Raw genomic sequence first — 21,756 nt, 5'->3', positions numbered from 1 at the left:
AGTATTCTATTCTAACTGCATCTCTATTTTTTCAAAATTCCTTAATTATTCCTCAAACTTTTCTTTGTTTTAAATCTTACCATGACAACTTTGTTTCACATTTCATCACCATCCCTACATTCAGCCATGCTAAACTGTAATAAAATACTGCTCTGTCAAAATGATGTGTTTAGCACATGTAAATAAAATTTTTTATTTCAACAGCAATGTAAAAATCTGAGATTTAACTTGAAACCTTTCTTAACTTTAAAACCTGTTCAAGATGCAAGCTCATGGGAACAAGAGAACACAAATAAATGCTAACTAAATATAAACAGCTGTTTCTCTTTTACCTTGTGGAAATGAATGACTGGTTCTGCATGAATTCTGATCAGCTGAAGACATGAACGGTATCCTTGGAAAAGTTGTGCAAATAGCCTAAGGAAGATTGCCCGTACTTCTTTATCCTGTAAGCAGTAGTTGAATATGTTGTCAAAACCTTTTTATATTTCTAAACTTTTCTTCTCCACACTTTGTATAAAGCTATCATATAAAATGTTTACAAATCCATCAAACAATGCAGCAGTGTAGCAGATGAAGTGGAGATATGTGTACAAATACAAAGTTAGCTTATGTGAGTCTACAGTTTCACTGACTTCTCTCTGGACGGCAATGTCATATTTAGTACACATCCACCCATATTCTCCTATTGCTCTTTTCCATGCCTGCATAGTAGTCTCAGGGCAATGTAAGTGTAACTGCTTGGGTGGTCATGTGATGAACCACACAAAGGAACTGATATGAGTAAAGACTCATGCTACATAAAAGGGAATTTTTTAAGCTGGATTTATCCTCTGTGGTAAGTCGGGTCTCGCAGATAACTGTAGCAGTCCTATTCAAGCAGTGTCACAGGAGTGAGCGTGAGCAGTAGGGAAGCGTGGCTGCCTAAGCTCAGCTATAGCAGCTGAGGAGACTGCTCTAAGTTTTCTCAGCTACTTGTCTATGACTTCCAACTCAGCTGCTTATGTCATCATCTGCCAATCAACTTCAGCCAACGTAAGCCAGGGTTAGTTTAAAAAGTTTAAAATAATACATCTTTGAAATCCTGATTTATTTTGATTTAAATGAGTAAAGAAGTGCTTACAAAAACATTGACTGGTTAATGGAAATGATAATGAACAGTTGGGGGCAGGCTTGGGGCAGTAACATCTTCATCTGTCCCAGATGCAACTAGAAAAGATTGTGATCAAAATCCTGTGTCACTCACATTATTTTATCTTACCTCAAGTGCCCAATCATACTGCATCTACAGCTAAAGCCTGAGGTCCTAAAAGTTGTTTTAAGACTTCAGGCTTTACAATGTCTCAAAGGTATTTTTAAAGAATCTTTAACTTGAAAAAATACAAGCAGCAAAGAATGTTAGACTAGCTAATCAAATTAGTAAATACAACGTAAGTTAAAGACTGCAATGATTTTTTAAAAGAAATAAACACATGTATCCAAAATATTCTATAAAAGCTGTCCTATTTTAATATTTTCTTAGATGTCTTGTCTGTTTATTCTGCTTTGGAATATGATCAGTGATACTCTCTTTTTAATTAATCATTTAGAGTTTTAACTTTTTCATATTTATATGATACATTTTAGAATACATCTACATAATAAAAATGAGATGTGTTCTTAAATTGAACTGGCTTTAGGCTATTAGTTTGGACTGCCAACTCAAGTTCAGTTATTGACTTTTGTTTAAGCTAAAATCAGCAACTTTGTCAAGTCACTAAGCTGTCATGGCTTCATAACTATTCTACTCTAAACAGCCTTTTTTAGTATGGCATATCACTTTATTCAGGATGAGGTTCATCAAAGCCAGATACAATGTTAGAAAAACCTAGAATTCCTTTCCCAATATGTCCAAGCACATGATGCATATACACAGACTTAAAATATATTCCTTCTCCGTACAGAAAGATCACATAAAAATCACTTCCTTCCACTTAGGTACACAATGATTAAAAAAGAACACTGAATACTATCGAGAGGCAAAGGTTTTATAAAGTTTTTTTTCATACTCACCTATCTGCTGTGGGTTTTTTTAATCTTTTTTTTTTTTTTTTTTAATAGTCATGGCTGATACAGCTGTTTCAGACATACACATAAGAAAGGACAGGATTCTAAAGTTTCAACAATTTTTTCAGGCTATAACTGCAGTTTTTCATTTCAGACTTTCTGTGGCATCTTCCTCTACATAATTCCACTTATCTTTTCTCCTCTGCAGTTTTCATATTACTACTTAACTGTGCCATCTCTTCCATTTTATTTACGTTGTTAGTCACTAGTCTTAAGAAATCACACTGATCTACAGTAGAGATTATTCTCATTTAGAGAGTGTGTAAAAATCTGCAGTGTAGAAAAGACAGATTTCTACAGGGTCTGCTGTTCAAGGTTTACAAACCTGTTATTAATAGTCTAGAGTTCTCAGTGTCCTCCATCTCTCTCCGTGTTCTGCAAATTTAAAACTGCTCACATTAAAGAACTTTTCCTGGTTGCTAAGTAAACACCATAATATAACTTTTTTTTTTTTTTTTTTGGTCTATAAGAGTAAATGGAGTAAATGGCAATTTTGGGAAAGAGAAGGTAATCTACCTTTCCTGAGGGAAAAATAAAAAGCTGTAAAACTTTTTTTATTTTTTGGTCTATAAGAGAATTTAATTTTAACATTTCCAAAAAGAAGACTAGTTTCTCCGCTCACGTAAATTTCTGCAGCTTAACTGGTCTATGAAACAGAAAAGGAACAGATTAAACTCAATAGATCATTTCTCTTAAGACAGCAATATTAAAGGAAAATAAGATGCTTGCATACTTCTACTACTATGTTAATAAAAACTTCTAATCCACTAGAATACTGTTAAAAAGCAGAATGCAAAGTTCTATGGCATTTCTTTACCTCATCAATAATATTGTATAGAATATGGAAAAGGAAATACAAAGTCAAAATTCTTATAAGAAAGTTAGTCTAAAACTTCAGTTTTCTACTTTAACAAAGTCAGACACAACACAGAAGTCTTACCAGCATTTTTGAGTGTGATAAAGCTGTTCGTGGGGGAGGGAATGCATAATCTGCTGTTTCCAAATCAGGATGCAAAACCTAGAGAATTTTTTAAACAAATTTTTTTCCCTCATTTTGCTGAGGCAAGGACAAGTTATTATTTTTTTCTTTCTCAAATTAATATTCACTGATGGTAAGCACTTCAAATAATAAATTAAGTTAAAGTATAAAGACTGTATGAAAATAAAGATGGGATTCATTTCTCATGAATCTCAAGTTTCTACATGTAAGCTAGTTATCATAAACTCTGATTACAGTCAATGAAGCTAGTCAATAGACTTGGGGATTCTAGAGTTGATTCATCTGAAACAGACGACCAGATAGAAAATTTGTCTCTTTAGGATCAGCAGATTTGTTCAGAAACCTCCAAATCAAGTGTTTCCTAATTTATGACAATGGTAGCAAAAGATTTTTTTTCCTTCAGAGAAAACAAAACTACTTTTGGGGAGGATTCCCTAATGCAGAATCAAGCATTGATTATTGATTAGAGGGGCACTATATAAACAAACTCTAGGACTAACTCATCATTTCATTTGCTAAGCTTCAAAGTAAATGAACAGTTAAAATGGATTTGTGAAATTGTGCATTTAACAGAAAAGAAGCTTTGGCAGTAATTTAACATTTAACAGTAATAATGTTGTCAAATACTGAAGTTGAATTACTATTTCAAGTGCATTATTAGTTAAGACAACATCACCACCTTCCTCTTGAATAGTTAGAAAACATATCTTAGAAGTGAACTAAACTGTTGATGATGCTAATTCTAAGCAATTCTAACTTCAGTAATAAATTTTTCTAAAAAGTATTGTTAGCAATCCTACTTTTACATCTCACATTTCCAATGAGTTTGAAAGCAATTTAATACTGAAATTCCCGTTCTGGTTCTTTAAAAAGAGGGTGGGAGGGTGGAAACTTGGTTTTGTATCAAGACATACTAGAGAAAGTGCCATTTGAGTCTGATGTAGCAGTGGCTCTGGGAGTTGAGAAAGATGAATACATTCAGGAATTTTAATTGTGCCTCCGTCCAGGTCCGCTATGATTACATCTAACTGTAAAAGACAGACAAAAACATTATATGTAGTACATCCTGTGAACATAGTTTAAAAACTCAACAGTGTAAATTTCATGATCTGCACCTGTGTCAATATTAACTAATTAAAAGAGTATTAATTTTAATCTATAGAATGCTTTTGGTAAAGGCAATACTCTAAATTCACAGTAATTCACATTACTGAATTTAGATGTGAAAAATCAGCATAAACCAAAGAAAGAGAAATAGGTGAAACTTTCAAAAGTGACTTCTATTTCTAATATTCCAGTTGAGGATACATTTGAAAACATCTAGTGTTCAAACGCATGATAGAAATATAGGTCAAAGCTGAAAATGGATTCATTCTTTCCCATCCTGCACTAGAATCAACAAACCATTTCCTTCCCCTGCTTTACAGTCTCAGTAAATTTACAGAATTTACAGAATTGATGATGCTTGTCCTTTTTTCTCCTCCTGATTGCCTTGTCTTGTCCCCTACACTAATATTTTAAGTGTGTATGAATTATCCATATGAACAACTCTGAAGCACAGAAATATCTACAACTAAACATCACAAATGGCATCATGACTATGAACATTCTGGGTAAGCATACTTACAAGCTCATGAATGTCATTACGGAAGATGGAATGTACACCAATTATGAAAGGTGTTGGTGAACTGAGAACTTCCAATAGCTGTGCAGGAAGAATTGGAATATAGGGATAACTGTAAAAAGAATAAATAAAATAAAATAAAAACATCTGCCTATCCCTTTATATAGAATAGGGTTTTTTTTAACCTTCCTGTTACCAACAAAATTTACAGTAAATCGTTGTATTTTAAAATGACAACATATGAAAGTATTTATTAAACTCATTGTTATAAAGTGCCAAGCTGTTAAAGGAACATCTGTCATGTAAAATCTAGAAATGATTATATTATAGGGTCTACAATTTATTGTAAACAAGTGCATTTTTCAGATTAAGACAACAACAAAAGAATATTCAAACGAATTTTTCTACTTATTTATATCATATGGTTACTATATTTGTGCTAAATTTTTATGTACTTAGGGACACTAAAAAAGTTATGGAGAACACTTTTATTTTTAAAAACATTACTAGTTTTTGGCCAGACTGCTACCAGACAGCCTTTTGTAAAATACTAAAATGAAATCTTATGTTTGGATACTGAAGTGACATCTAAACATTAAGTATAATATCCAATATATTACATACAGATATTGATGACAATTAAAAAAAAATTAGTTTTCATCAGAAAAACATGAAAAACTGAGTGTAAATTAAATCAATGCATTTGAACACCTAATTGATAATTATCATTAAAATTTACTTTCATTACTATTCTAGCATTAGGGAATCTATTCCAAAACTCACTTTCAATTTTTTTCCTTCTTATTGTATACTAAAGTGAGGCCTTCCTTTTTATTTTAAACAAATAAAAATATGCTATTAAATACGAGCATCTTTTAAAATAGATGACACAGAATTACAATTCTTTTTGTTAACATAATAAGTAGCCTGACATTAAGCTTTTCGTTTCAAAAATCTGGATTCAGATCTGGCTTTTTCAAATGGATCAATGTGTAGATTTAAAGTATCATTTGGTAGATATTTCTCAATGTTTCAAAACTGTCATACAAGCTAATGCAGATTTTATCTTAGAATCCTTCAGGTTGTAAAGGACCTTAGGAGCTGACCTAGTGCAACCTTTTGCTCAAAGCAGGGTCAAGGCTGAATCAAGATCTGGTTGATCCAGATCCAGATCTAGATCCCACAATCTCTCTGTTCCAGAGCCTAGTTATTCTCATAATGAAAAATGTATTCCTTATATCCAGTCAGAAACTTCCCTTTTTCAGTTTATGACCACTGTCACTCGTTCTCCTGTCATGCACCTCACTAAATAGCATAGTTCTGTATTCTTGATAACCTCCTCTTAAGTTATTGGCAGGCTGCTATTAGGTTCCCACAAATCTTTTCTCTTCCAAGCTTCTACTCATGGATCATCACTATAAATTTCTGCCATCCAAACCGACCTTATGAAATCCTAGGGTTTCTATTGCATTTGGAGATACAATGTTTCTCCTTTCATAGTTTCCATGGCCATGATGCAATGAGATTTTTATCAATGAAGCGCACAGACTAAGATTTGTATATATTATGAAAACCTTTGTTTATATGAACGAACATTGCACAACTCCTTCTTTTTAAGAACAATGTAAAATGAGTTATTTTATAAAATGAGTCAAGGAAATGCAAAGATTCAAAACTCAACTCACCTATATTTGAGGGGAAACATCAAAGACTCCAGAGCCCGACAGGCATCACTGAGCCTCTGAAAACTTGTGGAGTGAAAAAGAACCTTATTCTCTGTAAGCACTGCACAGAATAAGCTGAGCACATTTTGGATTCCTTAAAAAATGAAAAAGTAAAAGAAAAAAAACAACTGAACAGCTTGACAAAAAAGCAGTAAGTTTCAAAAAGCATATGATAAATAAACAAATTGCCTACCCTCAAGCTTTTTCTAGTTTTTCTGTAACTAGTGCAGCTTCCTTTCTGTTTTTAAAGTTGTTAAAACACTATTTGAATGTCTTTCTACTTCTCAGATACACTGTATTATCTCCCTTTCAATATCACTTTCAAGAATTTCCTCTTCTCAGCCCCAATCCCAGCAGTGCTTAAAAATTGTTTCAAAGAGTACTATATATATCTTGTGTATATCTACAACTCTAGTCACTGATCCAGGCTTAACTTCTAAACCTTTATATAATATCTCCATGAACAAAATCATACTGTCGACCTTAGAGAAATGACAAAGACTTCCTCATAAACACACTCATGGAGAGCATTCCAGGAGTCACAAGTTTAAAAAAGGGCAGTAAGAACGTACATGTCAATAGAAGGCGATGTTAAGGAGCAGCTGACTATTTAAACAAGCCCCACTAGGCTTAGGAGAAGACACATGAATCAGACGATGGGCTTTTTTTGAGACAATATAATTTGCCTCTGAGGCAAAGCCATGTGCTTCCAGGGAAGGCCAAAAATACATTTCCTTTAAAACAAAGTCCCATCCTGAGAAAGAGACATGTTTGAGATATGCTGAAATTTATGAAATTTCCTGAAATATGCTGGAATGCATGAAATTTCCCTGAGGACATAGCCTGCGTTATCAGCATGTAATACCTTTGCAAAGCTACTTGTTATCTTAAAACAATCTTCCCAAAAATAAGTATGACTGCTGAGAGCCACTCTGTTCATAGCATAATTAACACTTTGTTTCACTTAATAACTATTTCATGTTTCGACAATTATTTTTTCCTCTGCTGCTGCATGAAAATTTGCTTTGCTGGAGTGAAACCTGAATCATAAATATAAAGGAATGAAGATTGGGAGAGGGTTCTTGAGGAACAGAATTAATTCTTAAAATGAAAAAGTTCTTGTTCACTTGACTTGCAGCATCAAATTCTGTTCTCTAAGAATCCCAACAAGAAACTTATGAAATCAAAGGCAGTGACTCAAGGATAGAAGGCTTTGTTATAAGGCTGAATAAGTTACTGTTGCAAGTATTTGCTATTGTTTCCAGTGGTGTAATTAATGCTGTGCTAGTATAAAACAAACTCCTTCATAATACATCATGTAAGGATACTAGTAAAGAAAAAAATCAAACAAATTTCCTTATGTGAAAGAAATAGAACGCATCAGTGAATGGTTCAAAAATAACTAAATAGTCTCTTTTTTTTTAATAGCTGTATGTATGTATATACTCGAACAACAAGTTCTGCTGTCTTTCTGAACATCTCTGTAAAAAATTACAAAATCAAAAATTGAACTGCCTGTTGAATACAAAACTGTCCCTATTCCTTTCCTGAAAGATTTTTACTATTACTTTGGAATCCACTTTTTATTTTAACCTTGTTAAAACTGTATCAAGCTTTTTAGGACTCCACTCCACACCAAATTTCTTACTAAAAAGGTTAGGAAAATGCTTTAAAACATCTAACACCTTCTATAATCAGATACAAAACTCTCAAAAAATCCTACATACACTCATATGGATCTGGCAGTCATGGCGATAAAAAAAGTTCTTGCTTGAAAAGACCTGAAGAGGAAGATGCTTCCTACAAAAGACAGCTTTCGCTTTCAACAGCTTTTAGCTTTCGGCAGCTTTTAGCTTTAGCTTTTGATACAGCTAAATTCTCTCAAAAAACTCCTCTTATGATCAAAATATCCATAATTAAAAGTTGCTTGAAAAGGTTGGTCTTCCATTCACTGTATTGTAAGGTTGCAATCTAGCCTGAGAGATAACAGTTAAAAATATTTTCTAGATGTTATTGACTATAAAACTATGTATTTTACAAAGTATAAAAACATTCATCTAGTGAAAGCATACAACTGAAATCAAGCTGTTAAAGATATCCCCCTTTTTTCCTAGCTATATGACATTGTCTCACTGTAGATTATGATGATTTAAGAGTCTAGAAGGAATATCTTAATTCTAACACCTTTGCAAGTCAGGAAATTTATCCCAGATCAACACTGTTCACATGAAATCATTCCTGAATATAGGCTTACAAATGAGATATCAAAACAATACAGAATTTTAGATGGTACATAATAATTGAACATTTATAAACAGTACTGACTTTTCATTGACAAAATACATGAATGAAGTGGAAATCAAGATTTACTGTTTATAAGGAGGACCCCTGCAAAAGCTTCATGATTTTGAAACCTGTTTTTCTAAAGAGGAGAGGTACCTACAACATATTGAGTTTCTAGTGTTGGTAACTGTGTATAAAGCCAAAACAAACTATTACAATTAAATTGATTTCTTTGTTCTATCGAAAAAAAATTGAGAGCGTGTTGGCTTTACAGCACAAGATCGCACAGTCTCCAAGGGACTACCAAAATGATGGAGTATTTTATAGCTAATTCGTTTCTGTAAAACTCTGAAACAAACACGGTAACAACAAGAGGTGTGGCATCTGAACTCAGCTATAGTAGGCCTGAAGTACACAAGTCCGATCTTCATCTTCAGGTTTCACAGCAGGAAAAGCTAACTATTCAAAAGGCAACACAGAATGGATGGGGGGAAAAAAAAAAGAGAGAGAGAGAGAGAGAGAGAGAGAAAGACCCAATAAAGTTATTTATTTACAATATTAAGCAGTGCTGATACAATGTATGAGGTTTTCATAGCTCCACTAGGGAGAAATTAACCCACTTTTGCAGTCTATTAGTGGTTGCAAATGAAGCTTTCGTTTGCACTTCACAAAGATGCTTCTCACTGTAGCTTAAGGAGCATCAGTATAGTTTACTACTTAAAATAACTGTTTTTAGCTATTATCTTCCATGTATGAACTTGATGTTGCACATTTGAATATTTACTGTAGGCATGTTTTTCATTGGTCTGCACCTCAGATATTCACTACGTTTTAACTGGTCATAGAAGACAAATTTAAAGCGTTTGCTGTGCTGAATGCACCAAATGTAACCCCAGCTTTGCTGGGTTAGACAAGAGTAATGTTTTATTTACAAAAATTAGGAAAGCAACCCAAATTGAGAGCATCTAAATATATCTCTTTCATAAATCAGTACAAAAAGGTACAGAACATATATAATGAAATCTGAATTCTGATGTCTGTGTATAGTGACCTGATCTTCTACAAAACCCTCATAAAGCAAGGACAGGATGTCTTGTAAGGAAGAGCAGGAATAGAGATAATAAACAAAAAGGACATTGGGAAAAATCCAACTTTTCCTCTGAGTGTGAAAAGGGATAAATGAAAGTCATCACCAAAGCAGGGAGACAGGCTAATAGGGATCAGGTAAGCTCACTGACCCATTATTCACGTAAAGAAAGGGATAGGAAACCTTGTGTCTCCTGCTTGAGAGACCCCAATTCATTCCCAAGGTAGCAGCTCCTTGGAGAAAGCAGTTGAAAGCAGCTGTGAAGTGTGCACATTTCTGCTGTGCAACCTATGATAGGCTAAAATCACTCTAAAAATCACAAAACAATGAGTAGAACAGGAGAAAACCAATTGCAGGATATAGGTATCTTGCATATTATTTCTGAGCATCTGGGATAAATCAGAACGCATATAAGAGATGTGTGTGTGAGAAATGTGCAATAGTTGTACCTTGTGGTATTTAATGCAATTGACATAACTTTAAAGATATTCTTAACCTGGAATTTTGAATGGTTTTAGTCTGCATCTCAAAAGTTATTTCTACATGCTATCAGCCATCATTTTAGTTCTGAATGCACAAAAATCAGAAAGTCACCTCATCAAAACGGACCCTATTAGAGCAGAAACAGATGAAAGAAACAGAAAATTATGCCTTTTAGAGGTTCTGGGAATCTCTTGTGTTTACATTTGAAAGCAAAATTGTTTCAGCAACCTATAATACAAATGAATATACCAAAATAAGACTATTCTTTGGTTTTACTGTGCAATTCAGAGTCCATCTATAAATACATAAGTAACTTACACTTCCAAAATTATTTCTTTATATATATTTCGTAAAAGCCAGTTTAAAGCCAGAACTTCACTGGCTCTTTGCCTTGCCTGAATAAAAGCTTTACAGCTTAAAAATACATATAATTTATACCTAAGGACAGGTTCTGAAGACTTTCTGCAAAATGACAGAGCTCTTCCATTGAGAAACTAATCACCAATATCAAGTAACTTCTTGAAAGCGGACTACCCAGTTTGGAAACCCACTTGGAAAGTGAAACCCAGGCTACTCCACTTGGACAGTGAAATCTATCTCTTCCAGTCACTCACTGACAAACTTTACAGTCCAGAGATATTCTCCAGCAGCAGCCATTTCCCCCCCTTTTTCTCCTAGTACTCTGTATACAGTACAGAGGAATATAAAACAAATAAATAAAGATATCAATATAAACATCTAATCTGGAATTTTGTCACTTGCAAAATGATAGCCACTAACTCCACTACATTCATTAACTTGATACAAAATATTGCTCTGTATGTGTGCTTCAAAATATATTTTTTCAAGAATATGATCAATATAATGATTCTGAAAAAATCTGGTAGACTGAAACAAACTATAAACAGGAAGACTTTTGATTACTTTTTTTTTTTTTTTTTTTGCCATTTAAATCATTGATTAAATTATTTGACTAAACTCTCAAGGTGTTGTTTCAAGCCCTGAATGTTATTTACTGAAAACAAGTAGTTCAGAATAACAGTCTGAGTCCAGTTTCCTCATGCTATGAGACACAATCATGTTTGTTTGTAACCTTGAACTGTATACTGGTCTTCAGACTCCACAGTGCATCCGACGCCAATTTGTCAAGGCATAAAGAGACAACATGAAAAACAACAAACAAGTCGATTTTTACTCGTTTACAGTCTACAGGCAGACATACATCCTGTTAAATATTATACATATGCTGGAAAATTTTGAATGGAGGCTTCCTGACCTTCGCTGTTTTCAAGTATTTAAAGAATCTGTAATTTGTACTAAATTATCTGACATCCTACACCAACTAATGTATCATTCTGCCTGCTTCCTGTTGTTCTAGATTTTAAGTATTTAAGTATGATTTAAAAAACACACACACACACACACACAAAGTGTTCTTGTCAAATTATTAACTGTCTTTTATATTGCATGCAAGTAAAATATTATCACTAACTACTTCAGACTTCTAAAGAGTTTTAAACATGAGATTTGGAAACTCAACTAGCTCAATACATTACTAAGCCAATATGCCACTCTTGAATTATCGAGCACAAGAAAAAGCTTAATAGACAAAATAATCCATAACTTATCCAGACTAATCCAGGAAATGACTCAATAATGAGTGAAAAGCCTTTCTGAAAGGACACTGGATGTTGCACAGTGCAAGTTCTGTGCCAGGCAGTGTCAAACTCTAAAGGTAACTGGGAAACAAGACAGAGAAAAACATAAAACTCTTTTCATTTTTATTTTTGGATGTAACTGCATAGCATTGCTAATGAACAAATTACATGCTTACGCGGTAAATAAGAGGCAACAATTGTACTCAACATTCATATTGGTAATCCTTGCCAAATTGCATTCATTTGCCTAATTCAAAATTACACGGTATCTACAATCAACTACACACGCTTCTAACAAACCAGTAAAACTCCTATGGTCATTCAGTTCAAGATCAATCTACCTTTAGAAAATTTTGCAGTTCTCGTAGAGTAGCAGACTGCAGACTCCGTGATTAAAGTATAACCAAACTTGCTCACGAATGGGGAGAAAACTAGCTGTGCCAGCACCGAGTTTTGTGAGGGTTAATTTACCCTGCTTTCTGGCTGGGTAACGCACAGAACACAAGTCAGCCAAGCACCCCGAGAGATTAACTTACTTGGACTTTGTCAGACTGTGGAGGAAGAGAAGCAGTCTCTGAAGCACAGAGCCTTCAACTAAGATGACTCCAAGCAATTAAATATTTCATAAAGCAAGTGTCCTTACTAACTTCTAAGCATTCAGAAGCAAGCAATGGATGCGACAGGCAGTACTCAAATCAAAAAATGTTTTTAGATAAACATTTTGGTTTGGGAACTGAATTGAAGGTAATTGAATATCTGAACCGTAATGTTGCATGTTATTTATAAAATGCAGGGCAAAAGAGAGCCTTCTCTACAAACAAACCTTTTGGGGAGTGGAGTAGGTGAAGAGGGGAGGTACAGGAGGAGCAAGCAAAAGGAGGCTGGTATAAATGCGATATAGGCATATCTTGCCAACTGATCATCCAACAGGCTATCCAAGAGACTGTGAAAACTAATATAACCAAAAGAATCTTCAGCTAAAGACGAAATAGTCCTACCACTGCTGTTCCCCCAGAACTCTAACAATATTAACTGTGTTCTGTCAACATTGATTCAAGTGATGGTAGTCATCCAAAACTAGGTATTACACAGGCATGAGGAAATAAGGATCAAATACAGTATGCGATCTGCTTGGGAAGATACATGGAGATGTCTGTCTTTCGCATGTTCATACCACTTCATTTTTAATCAATTCCATTAATGCCACTGCATAACCCCTTAAAGGAGGAATAAAAGCACTCCTCAGTTCTTGTACCTTCAAACACAATTCTGCCAATACACTGAATGAGCAAAACCAACATAAATATTTCTTTCAGAAGCTATGGTACAGCTAAACACAATTAATACTAAAATATTTAGATAGCAAGGTCTTCATCCTTGAAAGGCAAAAGACCAAAACCATTTCACAGGCACAGTTTTAAAGCTATACGTACCTAAGCTATATACGCCCAAAATAAGACTGATACGTTCAAGCTTTACATGAGTGTTGAGTGAGTTTTTTTGATAACGCAGAATATACAATGGAAGGTAGAACAGACAAATAATGGTTTCATATACACAAAGTATTCATATGGCAGGGAGGTAAATGCCAAATTTACATGACACTATGAATCATTTCAAATTATACAAACATAACCTCAATTACCCATTGAATGTTTGCAGTGATTGTATGTCTGCTCCATACAGACAAGTTTGATAGGTGCTACTAAAAATAAATTTAGTTACTGTATTTGAAATGTTTTCTTTCTTTTTTTATTTGTGAACACATCAAAACCAGATTCCAGTAAAGAATAAATGCCAGCAGAATGTCAACCAAGTAGCTTTGCATATAAAATTAAATCCAGAGCTGTTAAGGGGAAGATACTCAGATAAATTTTGTTTGTTTTTTGTTTTCCCTATACAGAGGCAAGGTGGCAGGCAAAATATTTCAATATTGAACTATTGACTATCAGATTAAAACAGAAGTTCTCATTTTCTTACTGTTAGTTCATATATGCATTCAGGCATTAACATTTGATTAGCAGTCTGTTCTGCTGAAATATGATTTATTTTCACATCTGATTTCATATCTCATCTCTCATCTCATTTAGTTAACGAGCAAGATACCTAAAACAGGAAGCTATTTGGTTTGGATGTTTATCCTGTAAATACCTAGTATTCCAGACCTGAGAAAGTCAGAAGTAGAGATAAACATCAACTTCATACAAACCTGCTATCAGTATACAGCATTTCTGTATAACCCTCACAAGCCCAGACTAATCAAAACTCAACGGAAGAATTTTTTTTCAAGAATTTTGAGTGGACTGGGATAACAGGTAAACGCTTACCAATTTAAAGGCTGCCTTATCCCCCAAAATAAGGGTGAAAGAGTGCCACTCCAATTTTTCCATTTTTAGAAATTTTGACAGTTGACTTTCCCTCATTAAAAATTTCTTTTTCAGAAACATTAGTTTACTGTTTGTACCAAATATTTTGTGAAACCTTCCCTCCTACATGTATCAAAAACATGTTGGAAAAACAAGCACATGCTATAAAAATTATTTACAGCAGTTAAACCAGCCAAAATTATGTTTTCTGATAGTAAATCTGCAATCAAAATTTAATGTGAAGGAGAAATTATTTGCACCTGCTGACTTGTTCTTAAGTAAATCAAAAAGAGTTAGTGCAATTTGCCAACTCTCCAAATTGATTCATATATACCAAACTATCTGAAAGTAAATGAAGATTCCTTCCAGTCACCAACAGTGATTTTAAACTTCAGGAAAAGCTTTAAAAACTTTTCAGGCAATCCGATTTGTTTATAAAACCTCACTTTATAAATCAGGAGAATGGTTACAACAATGAAATACTAACTCTTCAGGTCAAAGATTCAAAACCAAGGCAGGATCTATAGAAAGCAAAGTAATAACCATGACTTTTTAGAGATTACTGAAAATCATTCTATATATTAGCTAATTAGCAAAGTACATTATCTAATGGGAAAGTGGCACATCAAAATAAGATTCCTATATTTATCCCATCATTGTCAATCTTGGGAATTAAAGAACTGAATGGGAATGCAGCCTGAACAAACCTTTACATGTTGATGACAGCCTTTTTTCAGGATTAAGATATATTAGCCAGACAGAGTCAGAAACTTGGCACAGTGCTGCTCATCTACAGATACTAGTGTATCTATAAAGCCTGATCTCAAAATGTAACCTTTATTTATTCACAGGCACAAAGTGCAAACCAGAATTTCTGAAAATGCAAAGGTATACAATCTGCAAAAGGTATGAAATCGAGTACCCTTCACTTTGAAAAACACAAAAAGCATATGAAAATACCTTGAAATTACCTTGATAATGAATATTTTGGAAATAAGTGGCTATATTTTCAGCTGCATATAAAACAGCAAGTCTCCAATGATTTGAATGGAACTAGAATAACAAATTCCACATGAAGATATGGCTTATTATTTACATAAAGTTTTAAAAGCAAGTATTTCACTCAGAGCTAAGAACAAAGCAGACAGGCAAAATACAGAATTTAGCCTGCAAAACTATGAGTAGCTACAATATGAAAAAGAATACTGCAACATGTGGCAGAGACTGCTGTGTATAATGAATTGTAAAATATGCTTAGTAGAAATACTGCCAAGAGTAACGGAGAAAATGGTTACCCATAATTTGACTGGATTCATTTAAAGCACAAAAAAAAAAAAAAAAAAAAAAAAAGTTATTTAAACATAATAAAGCAGAAGCAGAGCAATACCATTATGATTCTTTGAAAGAAAAATCTCTAAGAATGAAAAAAGTATTGTCATTCTTGAACTGTACACAGGAAAAATGGTCAAGGATACACAAGAAACTGCAAACATATCTGCTTCCTCTCTAAGAATTACAAAGTCCTTCCCCAGGGACATAACTACTGAAGTCCTAAATAAATGGTATCAGAAAAATGCAAAGACAACAAGAACAGAGGTGGGTGATTAGAATACTGTGGCAGAGCTCTCTTTGGACACCACTGGTTGATATTCATGAAGCATTAAAACATGGATATTCAGTTAAGAAAAAGGTAAATGGAAACTGCAAGATACCATAACCATGAAAACTGGAAAAAAGTCTACATGTTTTCCAAAAGATAACATTTGGATTCTCTGCATGATGTTTAGAGATTTTGTTAAGTTCTTCTTTATGAAACCCCCTGAGATCTTCCTGATCTACTGAGATCCTGGCACCCCAGCACACACCGCAACCGAACAGTTAGCTGTTCATCAACAGCAAGCGAAGAAAGGAAGGTCTTTTGAAGTAGTCTTAAAACATATCCATCCTGTGTGCTATGAATCGATGCAGACAGTTTAAGATTCTCACTATATCTTGTGGGGTATGAAGCTTCTGTCCTGCACATTCTAGCAGAGAAATGCAAACTTGACAGCACATGCAGTGTGACTTACTGGAACAAAACAAAACAAAACAAAAAAACAAAAAAACCTGGTGGTTCGAGTTAGAACTGATATATTTGAAGAAAGGCTGCAATTTTCAAGTCTGTTGCAAACCTGTGTTGGAGGAAGGTGGAGAAGGCAGAAGAGGATCAGTCTTTACAAAGAGGACATAAGGTTGACCAGAGGGTTTGAAAGGTTTTGAGCTACTGGCATAGTGGAGTTAAGTAACAGGGTAAGAAAGAGGCAACAGAAAGAAAAATCATGGCTGCTCAACCTACTACATTCTTTCTCAAGGGAAATACAAGAAATTATAGGGCTTATATGCCCCTGACTCATACCACTGTGCAAAGAACTCATTAAACACCAGTGCCTTACTGTTTGATAAGTATGTCAAACATTTACTTTTTTTAAAGAGTACTTCCATACCAGAGTATGAAAAACTTAGTTTCTGTTTCCATTTTAATTAAACAAAACTGTAGTGGATGAAGAAATGTTCCTGTAGTTAACTATTTTCCTGAGGGCCAGGGTAAAGTAGTTTGTTATTGCCTAATATAGCACATCAAGAATTCAAACAACAACAGTTATAAGTTAAAATAACCAACTACTGTTTTCATTAATCATAATAAAGATAATATTAAAAACACATTAATTTCAAGAAGATCCGTGGCAATTAAAATATTCATACCATACACATGAAAACGTAACTGTTGTTTTCCATATGGAATAATCATAGACTAATGACTGTTATTTTAATTAGATAATATAATTTTGTCTTTCTTTCCATTTTCAGCCAACAGCAAGGTATATGGCAACCAAAAAATCTAAGCTGGTGGTAATGATGAACAAATGAATGAATGAATGAGGAAATAAATAAACGATGTATAAATGAATGAATAGAAAGGAATTACCACTTGCTGGAATTCTGTAGTATGTCAAAATATAACTATTTTTAGAAGATAATACATTGAAGAAGAAATGGTGCACTGGCCTCTCCAATGTAACAGACAGAAGCAAATGCAAATATGAAAGCATGCAAAACTATGTTATCAGACAATGAGTGAGGCTCAATGGGATTAAGAACCTAAAAAGCTTCAGAAAAGTCTTACTGAATGAGTTTGCAATGTTGAAATCAACATATAGATTTCAGATACTATGTAAAAAAAACTTACTTTATAACTACATTAGCAGTAATTTAAATATGATCTTACAAGAACAAATACAAGGAATGAAATCTCAGAGGTTTTTTTCTTCTCCTCTTTGATATAAGTATTAACCCTGCAGTTTTGAAATTTAAAGTTTAAGCACTACAGAGTTTGCTTGTGAATAAGCAGGAAAGATATTTCTGCATTCATACCATTAAAAGTAGAAAGAAGGGTAACGTGATCCAAGTTAGATCTGATTCAGTAAGCAAGGTAAGTTTCCTTCACCTTTTAAAATTTGTTTGTTTATTCATTAGATATTTGTTTTCTAGAGTTTACATTTTTCTCATGTCTGGGAAACTTTTATTTGTTTTCACCTTTCCCCTTCCTGAGGGGTGTTTTCTAAGGTTCTACTATAAATAGAAAAAAAATTTGTTAGGATTACTCTCTTCTCAAATACAAAAAAGGAAATTTTCACTTAATAATTTTTTTCACTTCATCATTATAAAGCAAATATCAATATATAATTGTATTGTTTTAACATTTGAAAAGTCAGCTTCCTCATAAAAAATACAGCCAACAAAATAAAGGACTTCATCACATATACAGCTTCCAGTTTTAGGTAGCTCTTCCTTGTGAGATTTATAATTTGCTTACAGTGAGCTACTGCACATGTTTCTCATTGAAAAAATCATTAGTAATATAAGTTCAGATTGGGTAAAAGTAAGTGAGCATCTTGTGTCATGTTTTTCATGACTCTGCAAAACAGTGAACAATACAGGAAAAGCTGGTCACAACCTGCCAACACATTTCAGAGTCCTGTCCATGAATGGCTGGCATTACAACATTATACTGGTAGAAAACAAAGCTCCCAGTGTATCCACACATGCCAAACAAATGTCAAAATACAAGCAGCATCTACTGAGGGCGCAGTTTGACATTAGCTGATCATAAGCTGATCTAACGGTTGTCACCGAAAGGGTCAGTCTTACCCCATTTCCCCATCCATTCCCTCACCTTGCACACTGCTGCTTTCTTTCACCTGCATTAAAGCTCTGGTGATTTCAAGGTGAACTAGTTCAGGGAGGAAGAGGGGATGGAGCTGTTCTTATGGCAGCAGTTAGCTATTAGACTGACTTAACCACAACTGAGGCTGCGGACAGAAAACAAACATGAGCTTCCCTCTTTCCATCCCTCCAAATATTTTCTGTTAACTTGGTGAGATAAAACAGCTCAGCATGGGTCAGGCAAGCACCATTTCAGCACAAGGGATATGGCAGAACTGTGCAGCTGGAAGTGGAGAAACAAATACGATCTGCAGCCTGTCAGATAAATCAGTTTATGCTGCTGGGGAAATGAAGCTTCAGTGCTTGCCCACAAAGCACAGTTTTTTGGAGCGCAGAAGAGCTGCTGTACAAAATCCACTATCACAATATCTCTTTATTACCTACAGCTTCAAAAAGAATACTTTCTTTTTGTTCTGCTGTTGCAGCAGTAAGTGCCCATTAGCAGTAAATGCTGCGTCAAATCCCTTCGTAATCTATTAGTTCTTTGACAGACTACATAAATCTACTTCGAAAGCCTGAATGGCAAATTCTCTCTTGATGGGTTATGGAGCTAATCACAGCTCACTGGCCACTTGGATTTAAACTGAAACTACAACATAAGCCAGCAACATCCATTCACGCAACGTGTGGTGCCAGGTTCCATAGGCTGGAAAGTATACAATTTATCAAGCTCAAAGACCAATTAGGAGTTTCTAAATTATATACATATTAATAAAACTGTCATCCACAATTTTATTTAATTGTATATGTGGTTAAATTCCAACAAAGGGTACACATGTTCCCTTCTCCTAATCAAGGATATCTCATGGAAAGAAAAGAAATGGAGTGAACTGGGCACGAAGTTCGGAAGCAACCTGATGGAAGGCCAAAACCAGCCTGGTTCACATCACTGAAGTCTCATGACAAACATGAGACGTGGAAAGGGCTCCACATAAACAGGCTGAACTTAGCGCATCTTGCAATTACAGGTGTTACTGTACTGAAAACTCCACATCTGGACACTTCATACATCATTGCACAAATTACATCTCTCATTGTTTAGCTGCCCATAAATTACTTCTGAACAAAGCAAAACATTAAAATATAAACAGTTCTTGCTCTACATTGAAGATACCGGGATTTTCTTAGCCAACAAGCTGAAGCCAGCTAGCATACTGACTGTGCAGTGACCCTTTCATAATATTTCCCAGCAAAAAATGCATATATATTTAATAAGGAATTCTTTTCCCATTTATACTGTAATTTAATATAGTCTTCTGTTGTGTTAAGGTATACATGAGATGCTGAACACCCTGTCTCCCCTAAACCAGAATTAAAATAATGAAAACTATTACATTACAGAAAACATCTCTCAAAGTATCAACAAATGCATTAAAAGCAAAAATTCTGGGTATTTTAATATATCCTGGATTTAGAAATACAGACCTGGAAGGTTCTACAAACAGTCAGAGAGTCTAGTCTAGTCCCTTACTATCATGACTACATCAGACAATCTCAGTTGATCTCAGTCTCAAAGGTGATCTCGAATTGATGAAGCTTCATCCTGAATGTAGTGAGATCATTTGTCATTACTATTCATAACAGAAGGCTGTTTCAGAATTCTTCTCCTCTTACAGTTAAGAAATCATCTAACTTCCAGCCTTAATTGATTCATGGCCATTTTACATTCATTTGTTCTTCATGATGATCATTTCCTGTAGCTTAAATAGGTCTTAATAGATCTTCCCATTCCCTCCCCTTTTTGTTTTTTTGTTTTTGTTTTTTTTTAATGCCTTACTGTATTTAGATCAGTACTTCCTCTCTTAGCCACAACTAGGCTAAACTGTCAATAACCCCCTCACCATCATTAGGGCAAACTTTCCTTTTCTTTTCTTACTGTATTAACCCAACTCCATGCCTATTCCAGGAAGAATTCACCTTTTTTCAATGAAATTCTACATGACCAGAAATGCACACAACATTCCAGAGGAGATCTGGCTTAATTACAAGAGCTTTTTTCTAAATTAAGAACTTAAACACAAGAACATAACAGCTACTTCATTGGGTTAGGCCAGTGGTTCAACTAGAAATTTGTTTCTGATGGTGGCCTACAGCAGGTTCTGAGGAATAGGGCAAAAATACAGTGAAACTTTCCCAGGATACTTTGTCAGCCTTCACCAATTTACAGAAAACGGACTGCCACAGAATTAGTAGTTTTCTCTGGAATTATTGAGTATAAAATAAAGATCTTACACTTGCTAGAAACCAAGCACATCTAATATGAATGAGAATATACAGGAACCATCGAAGTATCCTGAAGTCAATACTACATAGAAAACAATTTTAGAAGGAACCAACCAAATACATTTGTCTATCAAAGGTGATTATTCTGATTAGAATAAAAGCATCACCCATGAGTCACATTCTGAGATTACTATAGGGAGGATATACGCAATAAATCTGACTTTTGAAACTACAGTTTGTCATGCACTAGACTGGTCTGTTAAAGACTAAGCCATGTGCTGAAATATTACATTTACAGACATAAAACTGAGAGTTTCTCAAATACTTTTACTTACAACCTGAAGAAGTACTCAAACTTTCAAATATTATTAAACATCAGTTGTTCCACAGTGTCCACATGCTCAGCCTGATGTTAACTTTAAAGCGGGCCCTGCTTAGAGGGTAGGATTTGACCTTTTGACTTGCAGAGGTCCTTTCCAACAGAATCATCTGCAATTCTCCACAAGCTCCTCCACCATGGTAAATGCCAAGTAATTCAGGCAGCCAACCCCTACATGAAGGATAAACTGCCAGATCGTGCAAGACAACCTGTCTTACTTTCCCTAAGTGCAAGCTACTGCAGATAACCTGTCATTCACCATGACTGCCGAGTGTACCTTCTATAAATCCATACACAACAAATTCCCAAACTAGCTGTGTACTGCTGCAACAGGAAAAAAAAATCGTTTTGATCTCTCTTAAAAAGAAAAAGGCAAAACTTATTTTAAAGTATTAACAATACTACAAATAGAAATAACAAGCAGCCTAAACACGTTATCTTCTGTCACGTAATGTTTTTTTGAATAATTATCCCAGTGTTTTACTATGGGCCAAGTATACTTATTTTATCGAAAAAGCAAGATGGAAGCACTTATATGGAAGAACTTACATCTTTTGTCT

General features: G+C 34.4%; 1 protein-coding gene across 8 annotated transcripts in view; it reads right to left on the bottom strand.

Moving 5' to 3' along the window:
* The window catches only part of SBF2 (SET binding factor 2), a 272,633-nt gene that overhangs the window by 112,496 nt on the left and 138,381 nt on the right, over positions 1-21,756 (bottom strand). For all 8 annotated transcript variants that reach the window (XM_026104380.2, XM_026104382.2, XM_064513020.1 and 5 more), the window contains 5 exons: positions 6,416-6,548; positions 4,734-4,842; positions 4,021-4,134; positions 3,047-3,124; positions 333-446 (listed from right to left, as the gene is read on the bottom strand). In XM_026104380.2, the coding sequence (XP_025960165.2) occupies positions 333-446; positions 3,047-3,124; positions 4,021-4,134; positions 4,734-4,842; positions 6,416-6,548 (548 nt within the window). The remainder of the gene's footprint in view (positions 1-332; positions 447-3,046; positions 3,125-4,020; positions 4,135-4,733; positions 4,843-6,415; positions 6,549-21,756) is intronic.

This window comes from Dromaius novaehollandiae, chromosome 5, assembly GCF_036370855.1.
Source record: "Dromaius novaehollandiae isolate bDroNov1 chromosome 5, bDroNov1.hap1, whole genome shotgun sequence".
In the NCBI taxonomy this organism is placed as follows: domain Eukaryota; kingdom Metazoa; phylum Chordata; class Aves; order Casuariiformes; family Dromaiidae; genus Dromaius; species Dromaius novaehollandiae.
This window is presented reverse-complemented; position numbering and strand designations above follow the sequence as displayed.